Here is an 18,991-nt window from a genome sequence, read left to right on the forward strand (position 1 = left end):
CCACAAAGGAGAAAGTCTGGAAGATTATACTGTAAATGTTAACAGCAGTTACAGCAACGTGGTAAGATTATGGGTGACTTTTTTCTTATTTTTGCTTTTCTACTCCTAATTTTCCTTGATGAAGGTGTTCATTCTTATAGATAAATAATGTTTCAAAATATATATATATATATATAACTGAATCATTTTGCTGTATACCTGAAGCTAACCCAATATTGTAAATCAACTACACTTCAATAAAAAATACAGGAAAAAATAACATTTTCACAGATGAATCAAAAAATATTGCTCAAAACTGGACAAGTTGAAAAATACCTAATAGAAAGAATAGGAGCCAGTAGATAGGGTAAGTCAAAAAAGTGAAAAGAATAGTTTCACACTGAAGAGACAATGCAGTGATGTGTAATGTAATGGAAGAAGTATAAATCACTGTGCTGTTTACAATAATGTTACCTGGTTAAGGAACTGGTTGTGTTTGTTTTTTTTTGACATTATCATTTTAAGTTGCACGTGAAAGGATTTTTTACTTTTAAAATTTATCACTCAAACCCTAGCTCAGGAAAAAGATACAGCCAGATTTTTTAAATACTTCCCTCCCTGAAATTCTACACACCCATGCGTGCCCTGAAACATAAAACACATGTTAAGTAATGTGAATTGGGTTTGCTAAAAGCAAATGGTGAATATTATTAGAGGGAGAATAGCACAATTATTACCAGCTTGGGCTCTAGAATCGGAAAGGCTTGGAGTTCGAATTCTACCAAATTGTTTAACCTCTCTAAGCTTCAGATTTGCAGCTGTAAAATGGATAAAATAATACCTAACCCAAAGTGGCTTTATGAGGACTTAATGTAAAAGTATACATATGTAAAACATTTAGCATGGTCTTGGCATGCAATATGCACTCAATGGATGATAATTAACAAAAAGAAAAAAGCAAGGTGATGCTTTGAGCCAAGGAAGAAGCCAGGATATGAGAAAGTTAGTCCGAAAGTCGGTCCTAAACTAAAGTGGAAGTAAGGCAGAACTGTTGTTTGCCAAGTGATTTTCTCTGTTCGTTATCATTTACTGGGGTCAGCAGTTTGGTGCAATTACACTTCCTCAAAGGTAAGTTATGAAGAAAGGCAGTAAATGAGGAAGAAGAAGGTCAGGACACTTCGCTACTTAGACTGTGACCTCCTTGAGGACAGGGACCATGTCTGATACTTCTTTGCTTAAAGGCTACATGATGTGAGGTGGAGGGAACGGGATCAGGGGCTGGCTCCCCAGTGACAGTGTGTCCTCCACCTTCCACACGTACCCTTCAGGTGTTAAGTTGCCCTCCGGTTTCTCCCACTTTGCTTCCTTTAATTTTGCCCTAGGTGTCCATTTTGAACAGATTTCTCATGCATAATAATATATTTATAGAACACTTTTTAAGGCTCTTTTACAGCTTACTCACTACGTGTAGAATAATATATCAAGACCAATAGGGAGGAGGGTAATAGTCAGTGGTAGAGTGCACGCACAAGGTCCTGGGTTCAATCCCCAGTACCTCTGTTAAAAAAATTAATCTTCTGGAAGAGTTTGAGAAGGACTGGTGTGAGTTCTTCTTTGTATGTTTTGTAGAATTCCCCGGTGAAGCGATCTGGTCCTGGACTTTTATTTGTAGGGAGGTTTTTTATTGCTATTTCGATTTCATTTCTAGTGATCGGTTTGTTCAAGTGGTCAGTTTCTTCTTGATTCAGTCTTGGTGGACTGTATGTTTCCAGAAACTTGTCCATCTCCTCTAGGTTATCCAGTTTGGTTCCATATAGTTTTTCATAATATCCTCGTATGATATTCTGTATTTCTATGTTACTTGTTTTAATTTCTCCATTTTCCTTTCTTATTTTGCTAATTTGTGCTCTCTCTGTTTTCTGCTTTGTGAGTTTGGCCAGAGGTTTGTCAATTTTATTTACTTTTTCAAAAAACCAACTTTTGGTTTGATTGATTTTTTCTATGCTTTTTTTTTTAATCTCTATTTTATTTATTTCCTCCCTGATCTTTATAATTTCCTTCCTTCTGCTGCCATTTGGGGTTTTTTGTTCTTCTTTTTCTAAATTCTTTTAGCTGGTGGGTTAGATTGTTTATTTGAGATTGTTCTTCTTTTTTGAGGAAGGCCTATATCGCTATAAACTTCCCTCTTAGCACTGCCTTTGCTGCTTCCCATAAATTTTGTGTGGTTGTGTTTTCATTTTCATTTGTCTCAAGGTATTTTTGAATTTCAACTTTGATATCATCATTGACCCATTGGTTTTTTAATAGCATGTTGTTTAATCTCCATGCTTTCCTTTTTTTCTCCTTCATTTCTCTGTTGTTGATTTCTAGTTTCATGGCATTGTGGTCAGTAAAGATGCTTGAGATAACTTCTATCTTCTTAAAATTGTTGAGGCTTCTTTTGTGCCCAAGTACATGATCAATCCTAGAGAATGTTCCATGTGCACTTGAAAAGAATGTTTATCCTATTTTGGGGGGGTGTAATGCTCTGAAAATATGCACCAAATCTAATTTTTCTATTATATCATTTAATTTCTCTGTTGCCTTATTTATTTTCTGTCTGGAAGATCTGTCTAGTGATGTTAATGCAGTGTTAAAATCTCCGAGAATGATTGTATTCCCATCAGTTTCCTCCTTTATCTCTGTTAGTAACTGTTTTATGTACTTAGGTGCTCCTATATTGGGTGCGTATATATTAATGAGTGTAATAGCCTCATCTTGTATTACTCCTTTAATCATTATAAAATGTCCTTCTTTATCTTTCTTTATGGCCTTTGTTTTAAAGTCTATTTTGTCTGAAATCAGTACTGCTACACCTGCTTTTTTGGCTTTTCCTTTTGCATGGAATATCCTTTTCCATCCTTTCACTCTTGATCTATATGTGTCCTTCTCCCTAAAGTGGGTCTCTTGTATGCAGCATATTGAAGGTTCTTGCTTTATTATCCAGTCTGCCACTCTATGTCTTTTGATTGGAGCATTTAGTCCATTAACATTTACAGCTTACCCACTATGTGTAGAATAATATATCAAGACCTGTAGGGAGGAGAGTAACAGCTCAGTGGCAGAGCACATGCACAAGGTCCTGGGTTCAATCCCCAGTACCTCCATTAAAAAAAATTAAAAGATGCCTTCTTTAATAAAATAGGAACTCTGATGACTTGCAAAGAAAATGGACTAGGTCCTTGTCCTGAGCCTAGACCAGTGGTCTCAAACTTTAACACACGAGCATCACCTGGAGGGCTTGTTAAAAACACAGATGTGGGACCCACTCCCAAAGTTTCAGAATGGATAGGTTTGGGGTGTGGCTAGGAATTTGCCTTTCTAACAAATCTCCAGGTGATGCTTATGCCACTGGTCCCGGGACCACACTTTAGAACCAGTGACCTAGAACAGGGATCAGCCAGCTTCTTCTGTAAAGGGCCAGAGAGTAAATATTTCAGGCTTTGTGGGCCGTAAGGTCTTTATTGCAATAACTAAACTCTGCTGCTGCAGCATGAAAGCATCATAGACAACAGGTAAATCATGAGCATGGTCAGCTTCTAATAAAATTTTCTGTATGGACACTGACGTTCAAATTTCATGTAATGACATATTATCTCTTTTTCGACTTTTTCAACAATTAAAAAATATAAAAGCCATTGTTAGGTCAAGGGTCATACAAAAATGAGCATCAAGCTGTGTTTGCTGAGCCCTACCTGAGACTAACTATCCCAGGAAGACAAAGCAAACACAAGTGGAAAAAAGAGACATAACAAAGCAATAAATATGTGAGTAAGTGTTTAAGCTCGATAGCAATCAGGGCAATGCAAATGAAAACCACAGTGAGATTCTGCAATACCTCCACTAGAATGGCTGCGACTTTGAAAAGATGAACGATACCAAGAGTTGGTGAGGATGAGGAGCAGTGGGAACTCTCGTGTCATACAGCTGAGGGTGCAAATTGTACAAGGACTTTGGAAATCAGTTTGGCGTTCTTTGCCAGAGCTGAACACACATGTACCCTATTGTGAAATGGAGAGAGAAACGGAGATGTGCCACCCAGATTCCCCTTCAAGGAAAGACATTCTGCGTAGATATGGGGAATGCCATCAACAGATAGCCTACAGCTGCCAGCTCCTTGAAGGTCTGCTTTAGCTGCAGAGATTTGCTTTGCCCAAGGTCATGCTCTCCCGAAGATGAATGAGCAATGCAGCCGTGTAAATGAGCGAGGCCTGACGCAGAACACACTGATGGGCACTACTTGTTCCAAAGCTCCACACCAAGTTGGTTCAAGCTTTATCAGACTTGGATCACAGCCCGTCTTCTCCCTCTGCCCAATCCTTCTTCCCCTGCCTTTCTTTTGCAGATGTTGGTCCTAATAAACATCTCGCACTCAACATCCCATCTCAGCTTTTGCTTCTGGAGAGTCCAACTGGTGACATCTTTGATCCAATAATTCCACTAAGATAATCTACCCTAGAGAAAATCATTCTTTATGTACACCAAAATCTATGTATGAGAACATTGACAGCAGCTTTTGTTTGTAATCACCGAATACTGGAAACCACCCAAATGTCCATCAACAGGAGAATGAATGTGACATATTCATGTGGTGGAATATTATACATCAGTGAAAATGGTGGCTTTATATATCTACATGCATGACATAATACTGAGTGAAATAAGCAAGATATAAAAGAGTACATATTGTATGATGCCATCCATAGAAAGTTCAAAAACAGGCAAAAATATCTGTGGCTGCATTCATAATTGACAAAACTCTAAAGAAAAGCAAATAAATGATTACCACAGAAGGCAAGATAGTAGTTATATCCAGAGATGATCTTCAAAATCTTTAATGACTGGTATGATTCAAATCCAATCAGACAGGAGCTTTATACCTCATGAGAGTATGCTAGCTCTATACCAACCCTGGTTTAATTCTGGGTGGGGGAAAAAGGGGTGGTCAGAGAGAGAGGCACCTGGTTTGGGGGTGTCTTCCAAAATGCTAGCAGTGTTTGATTTCTTGACCTGGATAGAGGTTACATGGGCATTCACTTTGTAATAATTTGACAAACTGGACATATATGTTTTATGAACCTTAGAAGAAGGAAAAGTAGATATATTATAGGAATATATAAATAAATACTTTGTAAACGTTTACTTTAAAAAGTGTAACTGTAAAGCACTGGGGAGATGGTGGAGGAGTAGAGATAAGAATGATCAGACCTCATGCAGAGCTCAGCCTGTGCTAGCTCATTGTGTGCTTGTTTATTCTGTAACAAAAAGATACAAAACAGACCTTGAGAAATTCCAAGAAGTTCTATAAAAGGTACACAGAGAGAAAGGCTGTTGTTCAGAAGAGGGAGCATTCTTTTCCAGCTGAGAGGTAACTGGAGAAAAGCTTCAAAGAGGGAGGACTATTTGAGGTGAGCAATGAAGAACAGGGAGGGTTGCAGCAGGTACAGCTGCAGAGGAGGTTGGGGTGGGGGTTGGGGGAAGACAGCAATACTAAGATGGGTGTAAGAATGAGTAGTATGTGATCAAGAAATTAGTCAAGTTGATTACAGCAGCATTTCCCAACGTGTTTTGCTGCTTAACATCCTTAGGAAAATTCTAAATCACGCATTGGTTTTTATAAGGGCTACCTGTCTGTTCCACAGACTCCTATCAAATAACTATGGTGCTAGGTCCTGGGTGCTCGGTGCTCAGTATACAGCCGTAGCAAGACAGACAAGGTGGTGGAGTTTACACTGCCTATATCTGGACTTAATTTCTCTTTACTGGCACCATTCTTCCCGAGAGCAGAAAACAATCTAGACTTATCCATGTAAATTCAGTCAAGTCAAAGTTGTGTGTGTGTGTATTCCATGTTTAAACTCAATCAGATTTAGGAGTTTCCCCTTCTCCCTCCTTCTTGACCATCACGTTGATTTTGAACTCCAGAGTTTATGTAAGACTGAAATAGCAGTGGTGGGGAGGAGGTGTTCACTTCTTAGGCTCTTGATATATTCTTCACTGGCCTTCCCTGAGATGTCCAGTCACCCTGTCACCCATCCCTGCTGCCACCCGTTAAGGCAGCCAACTCCACATCAGGCCTCTAATGGCCCCGGTCCCTCCTGCCACCCAGTGCTGCTTCCCCTTGTTATAACCACAAGATTCCAGCTTCTAAGATTTCTTTTTCTACTCGCCTCCTTCTCAGCTCTGAGGCTCTTATCTTAGGATGGAGGGATGGGGTGAGGGACATAACATGTCTTACCCAGCAAGTATTCTTCCCAAATATTTCTGTCTTACACCCTGGACTGCGACATAAAACAGTAACCTAAAAACCAAGAGTATGTTCTGTCCTTCATTTGCGACATCTGCGTTGGCCTTGAGACCAGCCTCGTGTGTCACGTCCTGCCTCGAAAGGTCACAGGTTTGAGGGTAGAAGAGCACTTGGTTAATCTTTATAGATCAACCCATTAGATCCATCACAGTGTAGATGAAATGCCGCAAATAGACAACTGCTTTCAAGACCTGACTGGAATTCTTGAATTTTGTGCTTTCAAAAATATTGGCTTGTTTACTTTAATAATATTTGTGTTTAACTTCTAAACGATGATATTAGAGAGATGGTTTCACTTGGCAAATGTGGATAATTTTGATTCCTGCTAAGTGAAAAACTGACTTGACTTCAGCCATAACTCTATTTTCTCTTTTAGGGTTTTCAAAGTACCAGAGAAATAGCTATGTGCTGTGTAAGAATTTTGATCAGATAAATGCAGCTTATGGGTCTGATGAGTATCTCTTTGAGAATTTGTAGAATTTTAATCATTTTTACGAGTCTGTATTTCAACATCAGCATCTCTTTGATTCTTTATGGTTATATGTTAAACAGCTTGTGACCAGTAAAAATAACTTAACACTCTATAAAGGTCAAGACCAAGATAGCAAGTTAGAAGTATTCAGCTGGACGATCAAAGGAGTATCTGGGTCATGAGCATGCCCGCCTGCTTGCTACTAACCACTGCACTTGTTCAGTTCTTAAGGGAAATGCTGGGTCTGGCATAAGGTTTGTGAAGAGTAGTCTTAGGAGGTAACTCTGAAAAGGTTTGTTCAGTACAGAATCCTTTTTAATAAATTTGAACTCCAATTTATGAGGGAAAGTAAGCCTGGGTGATGCCAGACCTGGCTATGGGATTTGTGAAGCAGAAAGGGGAGCTTGGTCAAGGAGAATGAAATGGAGGTGGAGGGTGAAGGGAATTAAGAAACTAGCCAGGACTGGAATAAAGCAGCGAAGGGAAGGTGAGACGTAGGGGGAGAAGGAGGGCCTTTAGGGCCTCAGGTGCCAAAGGAGACCAGCTCCCCTGCTCTGCCTGTCCCCTTCAAATGAGCCTTTCCCACCCCAAATTCTATAAGGAATGAAAAGTAGAAATGGAAATATACAAGTACAAATGAGCTCTTCTTTATGCAGCTCTGCATGGAAGGCACTATCTATGTTGGATTTGTGTAGAATAAAAGCGAGGCTTTTCAACTAGTGGTGATTTAAAACTCAATGAATCATTTATGCCTCTGCTCAGCCTGCCTTCCAGCCACTGGCTGCTGACTCACCTACGCGAAATCTTCCTCCCCAGCCTCATCTATGTTAGCCAGGCCTGCTTTTGCCTTTGCAGGCCCTACGCTCTCTTGCTTGTGAAGACTTCAGCCAGCAGCGTATGAAACGTATTAAAATGCACCCCCATCCTGCATTAAAAATTTATATTTTTGCTATAAATTTTTGAAAGGGCTTTTGTAATTTTGCTCTTGAAATTATTGGTCTGTGCATAACTAATTTCACTTATAATGGCTGTGATTTCTCCATAATCATTATGCATACTTAGAAATTCTTGGGAAGTGAGAAGATCCAACCTAAAAAATTGTCTTAGAAGACAATGGATTTTTTTTAATGAAAGTGAAATTTAATAATTAATGAGCTTGATATAAAGTTATATTTTGTGGCCTTTTAATTAAATTATTATTTTTTAATTTTCCATTTTCTTTTCGTGTTTCATAGTATGTTTCTAAGAGCTCACTTTTTAAATTTCATCTCCAGAAAGCCTGTAAGTCCTAAGCACTTAGTTATAGTTGTTTAACGAATAAAAGACAGGCACTGAGCACCCATTTACGTGTGTGAGTGTGTGTGTGTGTGTGTGTGTGTGGCGGAGAGGGGGTTGTGGTGATGGTGAGTGGTGAGACTTGTGTTTTCTCAAAGCTAGAATTTCATTTATTTGAATTTTGTTCAAGGACCATTTAACTCTCTCCTTTGGATGTCTTATGTGTAAATACAAGCATAAGGCATAAGACCTTTATTCAGTTAGGCAAAATGCCATCTGATGAGGATAAGTGAGAATTACCAGAGCTAGACATTAAGGAATTTACTATAGAATTGACAAAACTTGAGTTATGCGATATCAGACATGAAGGAGAAGCAGGGTTCACAGATAAATCTGAAGTTTCAAACTTGATAACTAGTTAAATCATAGTATCATTAGCAACCATAAGTAAGTCAGAAGGCAGTGGTGAATAAAATAATGATTGTAGCCAACTTACAAAAAATTACTTAACACATACAGAAGCATGTAAGTAAGCATGATCCTGGAAGAGATCCTGAAAAAAGAGATACAAAAATTCGCTGCAAGATCAGATCAGGCCCAGGGAAATGATGAAATTAGTCAAGCTTGCCTTCATCCCCCTCTGCTGGCCCTAGGCTGAGTGGATACATATCTTTACCCAACTTTGACTCTGGGTCAGTATACATCCTAAACACCACTTCAGACTCCCTCACCCCATGACCTTCTGCTCTGCCTGCTATACTAATTCCCAAGCCTACTGCACCTTCTTGGGATAGTTTCCCTACTCCTGATTTCCATCTGCCAAGTATTGCCAGAGAAAGTTACAGACCCATTCTGATGTGGACCACTACGGAAATCCACACCATCTGCCTCCAACTGAGCGCTCTCTGTTGCTCTAAAACCCTTTATTAACTTTTCTGGAATCTCTACCACTCTCCAACAGTGCCTATTCCCCTCTCCTCTGCCTTATTCAAGTCCCCAAACCCTCTCCTCTCAACTTCAATTTCATCAGAAATTTCATCAGATAAAATGTGATCATTCAGGTAGAGCAGTTACCATAGTGCCTGGCGCCTAGTGGGTTCTAACTAAAATACTTACTGTTACGATGGTTAATATTGAATGAATGGCATAATGTCTTATTTAAAAATTTGGGCACTGGAGTCAGAGAAACCTGAGTTTGAATCCTGATTCTGCCATTTACTAGCTAATGGGCAAGTTGCTAAACCTCTCTGAGTCTGTTTTCTCATCGTTAAAATGGTAACAATCATATTACTACTTTACGGGGATTTAGTGAGAATAAATGAAAATATGTACTTGAAGCCATGAGGAGTGTGTCTGTCACATGAGTGTTCAATCTTAGGTGCCAGGATTATTATTGTTGTCATTGGTAATAAAATATGCACTTACTACTTTTAAAAAAAATCATCATCTCCCTTGTGAGAAACCACAGTTTTTAGTGTCCTCACCTTAATATAGTTCCATTTCTTCATAACCTCTTATTCTTTGCAACAAATATTTGAGTCCATCACTATCTGCTGGGCGCTGTTCTAGGTGCTGGGGAAACTGTAGCCTTGGAGGAAGAAATATCTCTCCTCTTCTCTAAGGTTGATTCCTCTATCTGCGTCTTGGATCCTTGTCTTTCCCAATCACCAATGGATTTTTCTTGCAACCTTTCTGCCTCCCTCTTATAGTGTCTTAAATGTCCTCCTCTTCCTTGACTCCTTCTTTGCTTTAAAGTGGCTTCAGGTTTTGTCATACATTTCTGTTTAATCCTTCTAACTAATGTAATTAAAATTGTATTTCGCTCCTTTTTATTTCCAAACTTCTTCAAAACATGGTCTCTCGTCTCCATGTCCTCAGTATACAATCTCACCTCAATTCCCTGTAATCTTGTTCCTACTTATACCATTTATTGAAACCATGGATTTTGTGGTCTCCAGTGGGCTCCTGACACATCCAGAGAAAGTCTCTCAATCCTCATTTTCCTTGTCCTGTTTTCAGCATTTGATGTGGCTCTTATTATTTCTTTGTTTTTCTTTCTTTCTTTATCTTTATTTTTCTTTATTTTTTCCCATATTATTTATTTTTCATTTTCATTGATTGCAAACATTTTCAAATGCAGGAAAGTACATGGAATGACATTACCAATATCTGTACCCTCCACTCAGATCTATCAAATCTGGCCACATCAACTTTCAATTGTGTTTAAAGAAATAAATATTACAGATGGAATTGATACTCCCTGTACGACCTTCCCCAGTCTCAGTCCTCTTGGATTTGGTGATGATCGTGCTCTTTCAGGTTTTATATATTATTACTATTATATCTATGTAGCCATAAGCAACATATAATATTTTCAGACTTTATTTAAAGGGTCTACTGTGCATGTTTTATAATTTTCTCTTTAAGCTCAACATTATATTTTGAGTTTTAACTCTGTTTATACATATAACTTGAGTTATTCATTGTAATTTCAAAATAGTATTCAACTTCATGAACACCATGATTTATTTATTCATTCACCTACTGATGGACATTTAATTTGCTTCCATTTTTTTAGAGTAACAATAATGCTGCAATGAACATTCTTTTACATGTGTCCTCGTGCACAAAGGTTAGAATTTTGCCCTGGTCTGTAGCTAGAAATGGAATTTCTGGGTATTACCTATACAACTTTATTATACAATGTCAAATTGCTCTTCCTAGCAGTGATCAGAGTTCTATCTGTTCTACATTCTCAACAACACTTGGTGTTGTCTGAATTTTTAAGTGTTTGTCAAACCATGTGTAATAGTATCCCATGGTTTTAATTTTCAATTTCCATGAATAGTAATGAAGTAAAGCATCCTTTCATGTCTTTATGGGCCATCTGAGTTTCTTTGACTATGAATTGCTTATTTATATATTTTGTCAGTTTTTCTACTAGGCTTCTTTTTTTTCTCACTGATTTGTAGGGGTTCTTATACATTCTGGATATGAATTCATTCATTCATTCACTTAATCAATATTTTTCCAGCATCTACTCTGTTCCAGGAATGGTTCTAGGCACTGGGAATGCAGGAATGAACCAAACAGACAAAAATCCCTGCCCTCATAGAACTTACATTCTAGTGGGGGATGGTAAACAAGAAACAAAATCAATAAGTAAAATAGATAGAATAATGGCAAGTGATAAATCCTCTGGAGAAAAATTAGCAGGGAGGAGGGATAGGGAGCATGTGTGTATGGGAGTGGGAAAGGAGATTGTTGAACTGCAATTTTAAGAAAATTGTCTAGGAAGAACTCACTGAGAAAGTGTCATTTGAGCAAAGACCTGAAGGAGGTGAGAGTGCAGGCAGAGTGAGCAGCATGTGCAAAGGCCCTGAGGCAAGAGTGTGCCTGGAAAGTCATAGGAATAGCAACAAGCAGTGGATTAAGCAGAGTGGGTTGGAAAGAGTGGTGGGAGAGGAAATCACAAAGGTGATGACAATTAGATGTGTAGAACCTCAAATTAGCCCTTGTCAGTTATATGCATTGAAAATAACTTCTAGCAGTCTGTGGCTTGTCTTTCAACTTGTTTAAGTTGTCTTGAAGTGCATGTATTTTGAAATTTAATGTAGTTAATTGTGTCAATCAATTCCCTTATTGTTTTTGCTTTTTAGTGTCTTAAGTAATCATTCTCATTCCCTATTCCAAAGTCATAATGATATTCTGCTATTTTCTTCTGAAAATTGTCAAGATTTGCTTTTCACACTTACATCTTTAATCCACCTGAAATAATTTTTTTCTCTATGGTGTGAGGTAGGGATCTAATTGTATAATTTTCCACATGGATTATCAATAGTCCCAGCACCATTTAGTAGATAATCCATTTTCCCCCACTGATTTGAAATGTCACATATGCTGCAAACCAACTTTCCATACACATATGGATCAGTTTGGTTCTATTGGTTTGTTTACCTGCATACCACACTGTCTTAATTACTATAGCTTTAAAATCTGTCTTGATATATAGTCCATTGTAGATTCTTGAGCAAATGAAACACAATTGAAACATTACTCTGGGAAGAATATTCTTATGACTGTCAAGAGAGTAAAATGGTCAAAGGAGATATCACAAGGGCTTACAGTAAAGTGATGGCAGTGCAAATGGCGAGAAAACAAGGAATCTAAAAGTCATTCCAAAGAAGATATTAACAAGACATGTTGGCTGATTGGATACAGAGAAATTAGAAGAGAGGAAGGAAGCATATGGCTTTGAAGTTTCAAGCCTGGGTCGCTGTATGAAATAACGATGAGTTAGTCTTGTCATTCAGTGCTGGGGTAACAATGGGTTATATTAGGCAAGGGATCTGGGCCAGGGATATATATGGCCTTTGCTTGCTTAGAGGTGACCTTGAGAGGGCCAAAGAAAGAGCAAAGGCTTGAGCTTTGGGGATTTTTCCAATTTACGGGATGGAAGGGGGGGGGCACATCGGAGAGGTAGCCAGCACGGTGCATTCGATTAACCATACTAAGGATTTTTGAATGGATGACGTGGGTCCTACTAGCCCCAACACCTTTGAGTTCCCGCATAGGTATGACTGCTTTGTTTACATGGCAATCTTCAAAGTCCCCAGAACAATTCTGGTGTCACAGGCCGCACTGAAAACGTATTACTTGCTGGACGTGGTGGTGACGCCCCCGGTCCGTCGGGTCTCTTCCTGCAGTTCCGCAGGTTGGCCGCAGGGGGCGGAATCTGCGGCGGCCTGGAAAACTGGCGGGGGCGGGAGGCGCCGCTCTCTCTCGGGTCAGGCTCCCGGTTCCCGGCTCCCGGCTCTCGGCTCTCGGCTCCCGGCTCCGGCTCCGGCTCCCGGCGCCCGGCGCCCGGCACGGAGCCGTTACCCGAAAGACGCGCAGCCGAGGCGAGGGGGTGTGAGGACGCGGGAGGCAGTGTCGTCGGATCCGCCCGCAGTCCGCAGCCCCGCTGAGCCTGGAAGCCGCCGGGATGGAGCCGCGGCTCCCGGTCGGAGCCCAGCCCCTTGCCGTATCCGCCTGAGAGAAGGGGGAGGGGAGGCCGCGCAGGGCGGGGGCGGGGGTCCGCGGGACTGCGGAGCGCGGCGGAGGGGCGGGGTGGGGGGCGGTCAGGCCTCTAGGCCGAGCCGAGCGGGGGAGGGGGGCCGACGCGGGAGCTGATGCCTCGGACGCCGGGGACGGAGGGTGGGCAGAGTGGCGGGGGCCTCCCTACACCCCGCACCGCGAGTCCACTCCGTGGCCGCGCTTCTAGAGGAGACCCTTGACTGGCGCCCGCATACTATCGAGGGTATGGAGATGAAGGGTCCTCTCCGGGAGCCCTGCGCCCTGACCCTAGTCCAGAGGAACGGGCAATATGAGTAAGTAACCACCTGATACCCACAGAGGAGGGGAGCCTGCCATTACCTCCCAACCCCAAACCGCGACCAGCCACCCATCCTCCTCCCACTGAGGCCTCGCAGGCAACAGGTTCGGGCTCAGGTGTGAAGTGCCAGTGCTCTAACCAGCGGGCTTTGTCCCCAACTTCCAAGCTGGTAGATTGATTGCTTCTGGCCGTGTGGCTCAGTGGAAGGACTCAATGGGCGGGGAAGCAGGAAGCCTGGGTTCTTGGTTCCTGCCCCTGCAACTGACATGTGTTGTGTAATCTTGCAATAAAGCTCTCTGGGCCTTAGTGTCCTCATCAGTTAAATAAAAACAGTAACTGCCTTACCTTATAGCCTTTGGAGTTTTAACTGGGAGACTAATAAATGTGAAAGTGGTTTACATAAAGTAAAAGTACCATAGAAACGCTTCATTGTTAACCTTACAGAAGTGCCTTTTCTTAACCTCATTCAACTGGTTCCTCCAGTCTCCCCACCCCCTTATTCCATTTGCTTGAAGGCATATTCATTAATTCAGTAATGATTTTGTGTAGGCCAGTAACTGCCTCCCTTATTGACTTGACTGTTAGAAAAAGTAATGAAATGCGTAGAAATGTAGACGACGCTTGGGTTACCTTCCATTCTGCCTTGCACATAGGAGCTCAGTAAAGCCTGTTGACTGATCAAAAGATTTTTGAGAAGCCATCACTACAGCTGCTGATCTCACTCCCTTGCCACTAATCCCTCATCTTAAGAGAATCCCTGGTGACCATCACATATCACAAGTCCCTGTCCCTGTGTGCCCATGCCACCTCCCTTAGTTCACTGGTTTCTTGACATCAGACTTTAAAAATTGTTGATCACTTAAAACCTGCCATCTCCCAACATTGGATTCTGCCTAAAAGTAGAGTTTTTCTCAGTCCTGGTTTTAGATTGTCCAGACTCAGTCTGTATCTATGCTGTCCAATTTACATAGAAGAAATTCCCACTGGCCTAGCCTGCCCTTTTCTGAGACTCCTGGTGCCACTCTAACTGGACGTCAGCTGGTTCTATGAAGTAGCTCTTCCCTAGGTCCTCCTTGGTCAGTTCTGCTGATGTGAAAAATTCATTTTATTTTTCCCAGATTTCAGCAAACCCCGAAAGACGAGTTTAATAAAAAGTAAATTCAACAGAAAAGTGAATTGGAAAGTGAAACACAACTGCCACTTTCAAAGGCAAGAATAGGGTGGGAAGATACCAGCCTTGGACAAATCGGTTTCCTCTTCTTAAAAACAAAATTAGGAAGGTTAAATAAAATAGCTACATTGTTGACATGACCACAGCCCAGGATCTGGTCCCTTGGTTCAGTAGGTTTGGAACTCTCTTCAGCTGATAAGGGAGTGAGCAGCTGGCCTTGAGATAAATGCCTCATTCTATCTGGTCTCTTGTTTTAGAAGAATTTTTAAACTTGCAGTGGTAGCTCTCCTGACTATTTGTGTCTTCCCTGTAGAGAAATCAAATTCTGTGTTCCAGTTGTATATAAGCTATGAGCATCGCACAGCTAACACTCAGTGGCTTGGTATGCGCCGGGTACTCATCTGAGCACTTTCATGAATTAGTTCATTTAACCTTCATGTGAAGGTTACTGCGAATTCGTAGTATTATCATCATCATTCCCCTTTTCCAGATAGAGAAATTGAGGCGCAGAGAGGTTAAGTCACTTGTTCACAGTTGGGAAGTAGCATAGCTGAAATTTGAATCCCTGTAATATATCTCAGAATTACACTGAGAAGTCTCTTTTGAAATTATATATTGGAGACATCTAATACAGTCATCTCATCCATTGTCCTTAAGTTCTTGTCCTGTGGGTGTCTTCTCTGACTTGGGTGTCCAGAACTTTTATTTTTACTTTGGGCCTTTTTTATCCTAGAACTTGGAGCCGATTGTAATCTTTAGTCCTGTAGTTCCTGCTATCAACAGTAGGAGAAATTTACTTTAGAGACTAAATTTTTTGGCACGCAATGAATCAAACACTGACACTCATATTTTCAAGGCAAATGGATTATGAGGCAACCTATTGTTTCATCTTTAACCTTCCTTGAACAAATCAAAGTATTTCCTAGGGATGGTGCTGAATCTGCATTAACAATTTGTTACTCTTTTCTGTTTCCAGCTACCAAATTCTGATTTCTGTTGTTTTGCCATGTACCTATTATTTTTCATCTTTCTGTGTTGTTAGGAATGATTATACCTAAGTAGAATTTTTATATTTATTTCTAGCTCTACTCTCTTGCTATAATTTATTTAGTGACTAACACATAGTAGATGTTAAATATTTGTGGAATTGACTTAAATTCCCAGTTTGTCTTTGTTTGGTGATGGATTTTTGGGGAAAGTTTGCACTTCTTTTTTTAAATTGAGATATAACAGTATATTAGTTTCAGGTGAACAACATAATGATTTGATATTTGTATATATTGTAAAATGATCACCACAGTTCGTCTTGTTAACATTCATCACCACACATAGTTAACAGTTTTTTTCCTGTGATGAGAACTTTTAAGATTTGCTCTCTTAGCAACTTTCAAATACACAATACACTATTATTAACTATAGTCATCATGCTCTACTTTACATCCCCATGACATGTGTTTCATAGCTGGATGTTTATACCTTTTGACCCCCTTAACCATTTGACCCACTTCTCACCCCCTGCCTCTGACAACTACCAATCTGTTCTCTGTGAATTCAGTTTTTTTGGTTTTTGTTTTTAGATTTCACCCATAAGTGAGATCATTTGTCTTTGTCTGACTTATTTCACTTAATGTAATACCCTCAAGGTCTGTCCGTGTTGTCTGTTTTGTGATGGTTTTTAACAATCACAGTGAAGTCCAGTTGAAGCTTTCCTGCTAATGTTTAACACCATTTCTAGTCTATGTTACTTGGAGATTATATTGGTTTGTGTTCATTTGACTGAAAATAAGCTCTTCCTCTTTGACCCTTGCTTTGTCAGCCTTGTCTAGTTTCTGGTCTCCATCTGGGTTTATAGGACTCTGCTCGACTCATGAACTTTGCAGGCTGAAAAGGGCCTGCCCTTTATTCCTTTATTCCTTCTTTTTTTAAATTGAGATATAACAGTATATTAGTTTCAGGTGAACAACATAATGATTTGATATTTGTATATATTGTAAATATATACAATTTATATATGAGAAGTGTATATTTACAGTATAAACCCCTGCACAGTAGGCAAGCCGGATCAGAGCAGAAAGACAGCATTAATACGTTTATTTCCCTTAGTTTTGTCTAAGCAGTTCCTTTCCCCATGTTATCTCCTTGAAAGGAAATTCAAAAAGCTAAAACAACAAGCCCCCAAAAGACAACAAAATAGAACTCAAACCCTTCAAAACAATTACATTTTTAACATCAGAATTTGAACAAGTACATTTAGAAATTCATCTCTGTTTATAGCTGAAGTTTGTTTATTCAACCAATATTTATTGAGCATCTATTAGGAGACACAACTGTATAGGATAAAGTCTTTGCTTTCAAGGAGGTCAAATCAGTGAGGGAAATAAATGTAACTATAATGGAGTGTGTTAAGTGCTCTATTTGAGGGGCAAGCAAAGGGCATGAGGCCCCTAGTTCTGCTTGGGGGTATCGGGAGGGGCTTCACAGAGGAAGTAATATTTGAGCTAGGTCTCGGGAAGAAGAGAAGTGTGTTCCTGGCAAAAAGACCCACCTGACGAATGACTTGGGGAAAGGTAGGAGATGTTCAGAATGGCCATTTACCAGTAGGTTATACCTTGATTCTGGGCCACTAAGGACAAGTAGTAAATGAAAATTAGTATTTCAGGGAAGGGATAGACGGGATTTTAAATTTGTAGAATAGATAAGCAAGATTATACTGTAAAGCACAGGGAAATATACACAAGATCTTACGGTAGCTCACAGAGAAAAAAAATATGACAATGAATATATGTATGTTCATGTATAACTGAAAAATTGTGCTCTACACTGGAATTTGACACAACACTGTAAAATGATTATAAATCAATAAAAAATGTTAAAGAAAGAAAATTAGTATTTCAGGAGCACATAGGAATATAGAAGTCTTGCCATTTGGTACTGGGGGGCCGAGTTCAGTCATGTTTACTTAGAAATACCAACATGAAATTGGAAATCAGGGTTAAAACACAAGGAATATAAAGGCAATCTGGTTGTGATATCTACGCCTTATTGGTCACTGGGATTATTTTGACTGATCCAGCTGGCTGGGCAACTTCTCTTACTTCTCCATGAACCTATATACTTGTTTGAAGAGATAGAATCATTCTTTGGTAAAAACCATGGGAATATAATCAGAAAGCTAATTAATGAAATTTCTAATTCATTTATTCAACGAACTTGAATGACTGCGATGTGCCAGGCACAGTACTTGGTGTTGGAAATACTGTGGTGGAAAGACAGCCATAGTCCTTGCCCTGGTGGACTTCACACCTGGCTGTTAGTTCCTCCCTCTGGTATGCATGCTCTGAAGGTGTGTGCACTGTAATTCACGCTCTTAAAATGGTAAACTGTTTTTAAGACATAGACTATTTTATGTCCTTGATAGCATGGAACAGTGTGGGCATTCAGATATTGATCACCACTAATATCCTTTTAGACCTAGAGCAATATGTAGCTATCATGATGCTCAGATCCAGGGAACAAGATACAGCAAGTCTAATAAATACAGACTAGATTTGTATAACAGGACAGCAATATATTTTATTGTTAAATGTTTGAGTTTTTCAGTAGCTCTTCGTTGATGCATTCTTCTGTTTCCTAGGCTAATAATCCGGTTGCACAAGAAGGAACAGCATGTTCAAGATATCATTCCTATAAATAGCCACTTTAGATGTGTTCAAGGTACTAACTTTAATTGCTTAGCTAGCTTTATAATGTTTTCCCTTGGTCATTATTGCATTGTGTAATATATATTGAAATTTGTCACTGCACATAAAATGAAATGTATTACTCTTTATGTAGAAAGATAACATTACTTATCTACCATTGAAAAGATGATAAATGCTTCGTCTAAAAGTGCTGAAGGACTATATTGAAAGATACATATTCTCACCTACACCCCTGGCTGGGGTTAGAGATGTATGTAGTCTGTTATCTATGTAGGTAGTCCTTTATTGCTGATGGACCTGTATGTGGATTTAAATCACATTCTTGGGTTTAAGTGACACTGCTCATTGGAAAGTTATCAAGGTCACTTGGATTCACACGCATTCAGCACTTTCCCCCCACACTATTTGAAGTTAAAACATTGTAATACCTTACACTTAATTGTGCTGATTCTCAAACCTTGACATTGGTGACTCATAAGCAAATCGACTCTGGGGAGGAAATATTTGGCTTCCTGCCCTCAAATTTGGGGAAAGAGAACAGAAAATCTGTTGTTTCATCTGCTACAAAGAGACTCAAAAATTGGGAGGTTTGTGTGGGAGGTGTTGCTTCTGTCATCTCACACTGCTCCAGAAAGGAAATTGATGATTAGAGAAAAAAATGCATTATGTTTCT

The 18,991-nt window shown here is 39.8% G+C and overlaps 1 protein-coding gene across 2 annotated transcripts in view; it reads left to right on the forward strand.

Annotated features, from left to right (window-relative positions):
* Positions 1-12,908: 12,908 nt before the first annotated feature.
* Positions 12,909-18,991, forward strand: part of OCRL (OCRL inositol polyphosphate-5-phosphatase) — a 46,316-nt gene continuing 40,233 nt past the window's right edge. For both annotated transcript variants that reach the window (XM_074360030.1, XM_074360031.1), the window contains exons 1-3: positions 12,909-13,095; positions 13,371-13,441; positions 18,252-18,331. In XM_074360030.1, coding sequence (XP_074216131.1) covers positions 13,057-13,095; positions 13,371-13,441; positions 18,252-18,331 — 190 coding nt within the window. In that variant the 5' untranslated portion in view covers positions 12,909-13,056. The remainder of the gene's footprint in view (positions 13,096-13,370; positions 13,442-18,251; positions 18,332-18,991) is intronic.

The sequence above is a fragment of the Camelus bactrianus genome, chromosome X (genome assembly GCF_048773025.1).
Source record: "Camelus bactrianus isolate YW-2024 breed Bactrian camel chromosome X, ASM4877302v1, whole genome shotgun sequence".
Classification (NCBI taxonomy): Eukaryota; Metazoa; Chordata; class Mammalia; order Artiodactyla; family Camelidae; genus Camelus; species Camelus bactrianus.